An 8,885-nucleotide genomic window follows, 5' to 3' on the forward strand; every position below is an offset into this window, starting at 1 on the left:
ACATAGCAGAGAGGTACTCACAACGTTTCAAATGAATTTAAAAAAAAAAATCATCATAATTTGGCTAATTTTATGCTGGCTGCAACTTACCGACTATAGAGCAATCTCTAACATAGAACTATACTTAACGTCACAACAACAGTAATTTGCAGCATATGTATCTGATCTCCTATGTAATGTGGCCACCTGAAGTTATATGCTAGATGCAAAGAGAAGGAAAAAACCTTACGTATTAAGAAAAGTAGAATTACTTGAATTGCTACCTAATACCACATTATCATTCCTATGTGACATATCGACCTCACAACTACGTTGTGTTGCTTAGACTCTTCAGGAAATGCCAACAAGTGCATGTCGAATCCTCCAAAAGTAATGCATTTTCATATGATCCGACGAGCAACATAGCCTCACAACAGCAAGAAGGCCACCACTATATTTCAATCGCTTCATTCACAGCGTAAACACCAGCAGACAACTAATCTTCTGGATATACAACTGATTTATTTTCAAACTGATACTGGGGAAAAAAGCGCCGAGAATCATTAATCGGCACCAAGAAGACACCCAAATAGATAATAACTCAATTTTAGCTCCAAGAACAGATCAGAGAAAGAAAAGAAAAAAAAAAGCAGGATATCAGAGATACAAAAACTATCCAGGAAAACAAAAAAGAATAAGCATAGACAGAATTATACCTAAATAATCCATTTAACTATTAATATATTATTACTAACAAAGAAAGTCTAAATTAAAAAAAAAAAGTAATGTACATGACATGGGGAAGCTACATTTCCTCCACCATAGTAGCTCTATTAAAATCCTATAGATGCTAATATAAATAGCACACCTACAAATTCAGGTCAGTCAAAATCAGCCTGCTCTCTCTACTATAAAGCGAAAATGAGAGCATTACGGTGCCATCTTAATATACTCGTTTTTCTTAAAGTCTTTTGATCACTGTATAGGCATTGCTGCTCGTCGGGTCATCTGTTACCGATCTTTTATTCGTAACTTCCCTCAAACTTTTACTATTTTCCGCTCCTTTCCCATCAATATTCAGCCCTTGCCTGCGGGCTGGATTTCCATTTACTGTTTCTTCTTTTTTCTTTTCTTTTTTTATATTTTTTTCAAATTTTGTTTTGCTTCACAGTACACATAACAGCATCGTAACTTAAGGTTATAGAGTGAATCCTTAACCCATCTCTTCCTCACAAAAACAACAGCTGCATCAAGCACAGAGTGGTTCTCTCACCACTGGCCGAGGAGAATATCTAGTTTCACCTTTGGCAGAAGAAACTGAAGTCTGGGTGATTGACCTGAAGCTGTGTTAGCCAGTTATCAGCAGCCTGTAAGAGGAAGCTCATCAACTGTCTTCCAGGTCCGCCATTTGGAGTCCAAAGTGAGGCTTTAAACTTGTACGAAGCAAGGCCAAAAGTAGGTAATGGGACCTTAGGGGCCCCATCCGAATCACTCGGACATGTTACAACCGCAGCATGAGCACTTGGACTTCCTGCAGATAGTCAATGCAAAATTTCAACAACACATTCGCGTTGAATTTTACAAGTAACCCACGTTAGGCTATTGTAACACACACTCTTAATACATACTTCACCAGGTTTATTCATACTAGCTAAGAGTTAATGAACTTGCTGGTGGACATTTTTCCCAAAACCTTTTTTTTACCAGATTAACGCCCCAGTTATATCCGAGACAACATGCTAAAATCAACAGACGAAAAAACTAAAAATTTGGAGGAAATCAGATTTAAGGCTGCATAAGTCATTCAAGCCAAACAACACTGCATGACAGATGACACAAACTGAGGCTTTTGTCAACTTCACTTTTGAATTTTTATGATACCAAACTCCAATTTTTTGCCATTCTATTCCTTTCAGATTATATCTTTCAACATAAACAACAAAGTGTTTAAAAGAATAAATTAGCTTCTTATTCCCCTTGTGACTTAGGTCAGAAGTTCGACATATGCACTATGCAAACTAAGCCTGGTATTTAAGTGGAGAAGGGGTAGAGGGGCGGACCCATTATCCCTGAGTTTTGAAGGCTGCGAGTGGTCCTAAGAGTTGACCCAGACAGATTTTTCTGTCAAAAAAAAAAAAAAAAAAAAAAAAAAAAGGAAAAGGAAACTTCGCCTACACCACCTCCACATGGATTATGTTTCTTTCATAGAACTATATTGGAGGCTTCTTGAATCCTTATTGCCATGCCAAATAAGTTAAATATATTGAGTGCAATGAATCTAAGAAATTGATGCAGTCAATCATTCTTTGTTTGACAGTGACTAATTTTCTTCTTTTTTTCCTTCTCTCAAATAGGTTAAGGAAATATATGAATATCAACATACTAGACAGATGAACATACATATATGAAAAGAATAAACACGGAAAATTACAAATGGGAACAGAAGAAGTTGCAGTTGTTATATTCAACCGAAAGAACAAAAGAAATTTAGGGTACAAACTGTTAGATACCTGTTGTGGGTGTATGAAGAAAATGAAAGGTCAGAAAACAGGCGTCCAAAGCTTTTAAAGTAGGTCCCGTAGGTATCCGGTAAATTGGATACCTGCGAGAGAGACAACAGAGCATTAAAATTCAGTGGAAAAAAAGTGACAAGAAATGTGCAAGGAAAGCAAAAATACCAGGCTACAGAAATCCAACTGGAAGGAAGGAGATCACAACTTCTCATCGTTTTTAATTCCGGGAAGCGTTGAGCAAGATCAGATATCTACAGAAAAAAATGAGAATATGAGATAAGACAAAAAGGCAAGAAGAGTAACTTATCCATTACTCCCTATTAGGGGTGGCAAAATTAGCCCATGAAAACAAAACCTGCCAACCCTCAAGTTTAGCTCAGCCCATTCTACCCCAACTCATTTCAGCCCATCTACCATCTAAAAGTTGGACTGATATGTAGCCTAAATTGACCCATAGAAACCTTGTCAAAATATTTTCAGAAAGATATTTTTTTATTTGCTATGTCATAAATAACCATAATAAAGAAAAAAAATAGTTTTATTAGCTACTTAGGGCTCGTTTGGTACAAAGGATAAGGATAAATAATCCAGGGATTATATTTGAGATGAGTTTATCCCACGTTTGATTGGGATAAAATGGCAGTATAACTAATCCCCGGATTAGTTATCCCGGGATTGTAGTGTTATTTTATCATTGTGGGAGGGTGGAATAACTAATCCCAGGATAAGTTATCCAGGGATAACTTGTTTCCAACCAAACGAACCCTTAAAGATTATAAAAGAGCAAACAAAGAAATTAAAACTACGTAAGAACTGGGCGGGTTGGGTTACGACCCGCTTTTTAGCCCAATCCATTCCCCCCCCAAGTAACTTTTGAGTGGGTCATTATTAACTCAGCCCACTTTGACCCGCCCAAATCCAGCCCAATCCGCCAATTTGATACCTCTAAAAGAAACAAAAGATGAGTACTTTAGGGAGAGGGAGGAAAAGATCAACCTTATCTGCCAAAGGTTCACGGCCATAAGGTTGATCGTGCGCAAGATACTCAAACAACAAGGCACCTTGAGAAGACCCAGATTCACTCTCATCGCTTGAAAATCCTTCTTGGAAGGTAGCATTTCTGTCTCTTAATGACAAACCGTCTACACTAAGAGAGCTTTCACTTGTTTGGCTATGATACAACCGTTGCTCCCTTGTATAATTCAAGCAACGTCTCTCGTGTTCAGAGTCACTGCTTCCATCACTACTAGAATCCCGAAAATAGTCACTATCACTTTCCTCACCTGGTCGCCTACTATACAAGAGAAAATGTCTAGTCAATAACATCATATGTTTCAGAAAAGCTACTCAATCAAAATCTAAACAGCATCAATTCAAGATTTCAGACCCTTTCAGATTTAAAAAAAAAAAAAGGAGGTGAGGGGTCGTATAGGACGACTTTTCACACACAATCATGTGCATTTACAACATAAACACGCTCATAAAACATGAGACCTATCTATATGCTACATGTCCACCCATGTACTAGCTAAAGAAGTGCGATGAAATCAACAATATCTCAGACGGCACAGAATGATATAAGTGATACATCAGAAAGAAAGATGGATGCAGAAGAGAGAATGGCAAATAGAAAATTCCATAACATTTGACTAAATATTCTGTTGCTATGTTGGAAAGCAGAAAAAGCAGATCGTGAATAGGGAACAGCAGGCTTGAGAATAGGGAGAGGGAGAGAGAAAGAGAGCAAAGCAAAGTGCAAATGAGAAGCCTATATCAGTGCTTACCAATAAAAATATATGGAAAGATAAAACAAAATAGCATTTATAACTCTTAGTATTCAGTTTTTGGGTCTTCCTGGTGAGATGGAAGTGTTAGGCCGGCTGGAAGACCATGTCGTACAACAAATATAAGCTAACATCAAGATAATCGGAATAACATGCAATTCAGTCATTATAAATAACATGTATGTACATATTTTAAAATTTATATATATAATAAATGTATGTATGTACGTATATGTACAAAAAATGAGTATTTTTACAAATGTAGCCCTAGAGGTTCTCTTGGGCAGAAAAGCAAAACATTTACTCCCTAAATCAGTTGAAACATTTACAAATACGTTTGAGAGGTCATCAAAGAAGATCCTCAAAATAGTTAATAACCCCAAGTTTTAATTCATGTATTGTAATGGCTAGTACCGGCATGCCAAGCCTGGTTTACCTATAAAAAGATCTATATCGTGCATTCAGTTCAAGGAAGGACCAAAGATGTTTTCTACCAAACCTAAAATGCACAGCTCATTAAAACGACTTCTTTAAGTGATATTATGAACCCCAAAACATCATTAATGTAAGCACTAAATTTTCCTTAAAATATAGATGATTCTGCTAAACATAAGAGCAAGAACATAATTTGTAATTTGTTAGAACCATATCAAATGAAGAAAAAAAAAAAAAAGAATCTACCGGAGTCGCGCCCTTAAAGTCAAGTCATACAGGACAACTGTTGTTTAAAAACTCATAAAAATTTAAGAACTTATTGACCAAAAATAAAGTCATAAACTATTTCGTTATTTAACTTAATGGGAAATTTTAATTCACTTCATATAGCAAGCATGAAATAGCATTCCCCTGAACAAGAACAAGAACAACAATCAATTTCTGTGTCAGCATTAGGCCCACAAGGTGAAATTTGAAATAACATTTTATCATAATGAGAACAGTCCAAAGTTGAAGAACAGTAAACTATTTGTTAATTATTCTATTGTTAAACATTAATATCTGGCACTTACGGAGGTCAATCTTAAGTGCTGGAAGCTATCGCTAAAGGACTCCTCCTAATCTAGAAAGGATAAGGAATTAAGAGAGAATAGGGCGATAGCGAGGAACTGAAAATACTATTTGTTAAATTTAAGCTTTAAAGTAGTATAAAACAGAGGCTAATGTAACTCTAATTCTAGTCTCCGTGTCAAGTATTCACTGCAAAGAATCAAAAACTCCATATTATTTTAATCATACTTTTGATGTAAAAAGGAAACTCCTTATTGTATATAAAGCTGGCCAGACTTTCGAGAGGCCTAAGACACACTAGCAATTCTTTTGTATAGTTACACCATTTTGGCATGATTTTAACAAAAGATCTTGATTTATCAAAATAAAAGAAAAACAATACACAGCAAATAATAGATATGTCAAAGTGAAAATCATCATTTCATTGGACACTTGGCAAGTGAATCCACACATTGCTAACACTACCACAAATTGGCTAACATATAAAAACATAGATGGGATAGAGCGAGCAAATTGCATAAAATAAGTTTGAGATAAAGGAAGGAAAGCAACCGAATATGGAAGTTCTAAATGTTGGCTGAAGTACAAAAGTTGAATAAATGTAATCACCTATTCAAAAGAAGAATTTTGCTTCTTATCAATACAGAAACAAAAGTGTGTGCCAGTTGTATAAAGTTCAAGAAGGAACAACAAGTATGGTAAGAATAAGTTCATTTTAGAAAGTGAATGTTAGTTGAGAAGGGATCGAAAGCCTATGAAAAAGCACAACACTTGAAGCATATACGAGGAAAAGGGGGAATAAGTAGCTTGATTATAACTAGTGGAATTGCATGCTTATACGAGGAGAAGGAAGGACAAATAGGTCCGGTTTCTTCTTGCCCTGCTAACTCTTAAAATAAATAAGAAAGAAGCACACTATATTATTTGATTATTGTAGAAATTATGTCACTTGCTAAAGAACATTTTCCACCTAGTAATAGTGTAGGAAAATCAGGTAATGAATTATCAACTTTTTTTGAAATCAGTAATATTGATTGACAGATTCCCTAAGTGATGATGCACCAAGTAAATTCAATAATTCTATACTCAATCAAGCCTAAAGGAAAAGGAAAGACGCACAAACAAAATATCATGCAAAAACTTTCTCCTTGCTGAGTCTAAAATGAACACCTAGTATAGACACAAATCTGAATTAATGCCACAACTATTCTGTATCCGCACTTCATGTCGATGCAGATGATCATTACTTACAAAGCCTAATATACCCAAAATAATAATTTTGGAGCTGCTATAAGCATCACAGAGTATACAGAGAACCAAAGATAATACAAAAACAAACACCTTCAGTGTGGTTATTGACGATATCAATTGATACGGCCAGCAAAATTGCCTTGACCATGAGTAACAACAACAAATTTTAGGCTAAACATGAAAGGAAAAACCATGCGAGTATATACCTTGTTTTGACTGAAGCCTTTGTAGAGTCACCATACAACTGAATACCAGACAAATAGGGCACATAGTACTGAACTACACTATCACCTTCAGTCAACACCAACGGAACTCCAGCTCCATATGCACTCCATTCTTTAAACGACTCCCATAAGTCGCCAAGCACATAGTAAGGCTGAAACTCCACATCACACGTCTTCCAATCCCTCATAGTTGTCTGTTACAAACACAACAAATTTTTCACTCAAAACCTATAATCTTAACAACAAACAACAGTTAAATTTTCAACCATACCCAATGGACAACAGTTAAATTACCAGTCATACCCAGTCAAAGATTAAATATTAATATCGATACAACCATTTTTCAATCAAAACCAATAATCTTTTTTTTTTTTTTTTCAACCATACCCAATAGACAACAGTTGTATTATCGATCATACCCAGTAAAGATTAAATTTTTATTTCGATACAACCATGTGTCAATCAAAACCAATAATCTAAACAACTGATCAAAGCTAAACTTTCATTCAACTTCACTATACAACAGTTAAATTTTCAATCTTTCCAGCAAAAAGATTATAAATTTAAACCAATACAACCATTTCCAATCAAGCTTTTAATCTTAACAACAGTTATATTTTCAGTGATACCTACTAATGTATAACAATTTTATACTAATCCATTCAATTAAACCCTTGAATTAACCCATCAGTAATACAAGTACAAGTACTTTCACTCAAAACCCATAAAAGAGTTTAAAGAATTTAGTTAAACAGCTGATAAAATAAAGCCATAATTTATTAAAGGGCCAAAAATGCCCCTCTACTTTGGGAAAAGGGCTAAAATATCCTCCGTTACAAATTTGGGTCAAAAATACCCCTCCCGTAATTAAAGTTTTCAAATATACCCCTATCATAACAGAAATCCCCAAATCCCCCAAAATAATCCGATTTCATTTTTAAGCCCGACCCAACTACATTAAAAACCCATATGCGACCAACTTGTTCCCGAGTCCTACATTTGAAGCCACTACGCACAGGACCAGGTAACCCTATGGGTTTTTTATTTAGTTGGGTCGTGTTCAAATGGAGCAGATTTAAAAATGAAATCGGGCTATTTTGGGGATTTCCTTTAAAACATGGGAATATTTAAAATCTTTAACGATAGGAGAGATATTTTTAACCCAAATTTGTAACGGAACATATTTTTAACCCCTTTTCCCAAAGTAGAGGGGTATTTTTGACCATTTTCCCTTTATTAAAACAACAACAACAACATTCCCAATTTAATCCCACAAGTCGGGTCTGAGTAAGGTAGGATGTACCGGTAGACCCTCCGCTCAAGTGACACATAACAAGGCAGTCTTAAAAAAGACAATAGCAAATAATAGAGAAAGTATAACATAGCATTCAGAGCAAAATAAAGCGCCATAATTAATTTAATTAAAACCTTAGATGGATATTGAGCAGGTACAGAAGGAGTAACAGATTTCAAAAACCGCTCTAAATTACATATCCCCAAAACACCCTCCTCCGCCGTCGCCGGCGATAACTTTCCGGCCACCGGCGAGTCATCGGCCTTCATTTTGGGCTTAACAGCCACGTCACTCTTAACTGCCACGTCAGCACCGTTAAAACTCCGATTAACATTACGGTGAGCTTTAGCAGCACTATAAAACCGATCTTCACCGTTAAAACTACCATTAAACTGTAATCCACTCCCCATCATATCTCTTTATATCAAATGAAAAACCCTTAAATATAAAATAAAAATAAAAAAATAAAAACTCCTTTTTTCTATATATGTATATGGGGATTATAGAAATTAGGGGTTGAATGGGCTAATTGATACTCGTAGAAATGAATCAAACGAGGAAAAATTAGCCACAGATAAACAAAATTAAAAAAAAGAATTGTTTTTTTTTTTTTTTGTGGGAATTCGACGAATTGTGAGTTTATGAAGGATTTTGAATAAACCCTAGCAAATGTTGACTCTCAGATCAAAATGTTTATATATATATATGATAATCAAGGGCATGTGAGTGTTGTATAAAGAGAGAAATTATTATTTTTTGCAGATAGAAATTGCAGTTGAAAAATGGAGGAGAGAGAGAAGTAGTGACAGAATAAAATTGTATGGGCAGGGGAAAG

General features: G+C 35.3%; 1 protein-coding gene across 2 annotated transcripts; it reads right to left on the reverse strand.

Annotated features, from left to right (window-relative positions):
• Positions 1-1,177: 1,177 nt before the first annotated feature.
• Positions 1,178-8,885, reverse strand: LOC132067625 (uncharacterized). 2 transcript variants are annotated; one of them, XM_059460914.1, is made up of 6 exons: positions 8,185-8,885; positions 6,739-6,950; positions 3,489-3,783; positions 2,658-2,743; positions 2,490-2,581; positions 1,178-1,510 (listed from the first exon to the last, which is right to left on the reverse strand). In XM_059460914.1, the coding sequence occupies exons 1-6, from the start codon at positions 8,461-8,463 to the stop codon at positions 1,278-1,280; spliced, it is 1,197 nt and encodes a 398-aa protein (XP_059316897.1). In that variant the 5' UTR covers positions 8,464-8,885; the 3' UTR covers positions 1,178-1,277. The 2 variants fall into 2 exon arrangements, with proteins under 2 accessions (XP_059316897.1, XP_059316896.1); XM_059460913.1 differs by having other exon boundaries at positions 3,489-3,786; positions 8,185-8,882.

The sequence above is a fragment of the Lycium ferocissimum genome, chromosome 8 (genome assembly GCF_029784015.1).
Source record: "Lycium ferocissimum isolate CSIRO_LF1 chromosome 8, AGI_CSIRO_Lferr_CH_V1, whole genome shotgun sequence".
NCBI classification, from domain to species: domain Eukaryota; kingdom Viridiplantae; phylum Streptophyta; class Magnoliopsida; order Solanales; family Solanaceae; genus Lycium; species Lycium ferocissimum.

Coding starts and splice junctions, on each gene's coding strand:
- LOC132067625 (XM_059460913.1), bottom strand. CDS start 8,463: ATGATGGGGAGTGGATTACAGTTTAATGGTAGTTTTAACGGTGAAGAT. Junction 2,744..3,488: donor GTGAACCTTTGGCAGATAAG/GTTGATCTTTTC, acceptor TTTTTTCTGTAG/ATATCTGATCTTGCTCAACG. Junction 2,582..2,657: donor AGTTGGATTTCTGTAGCCTG/GTATTTTTGCTT, acceptor TCTCTCTCGCAG/GTATCCAATTTACCGGATAC.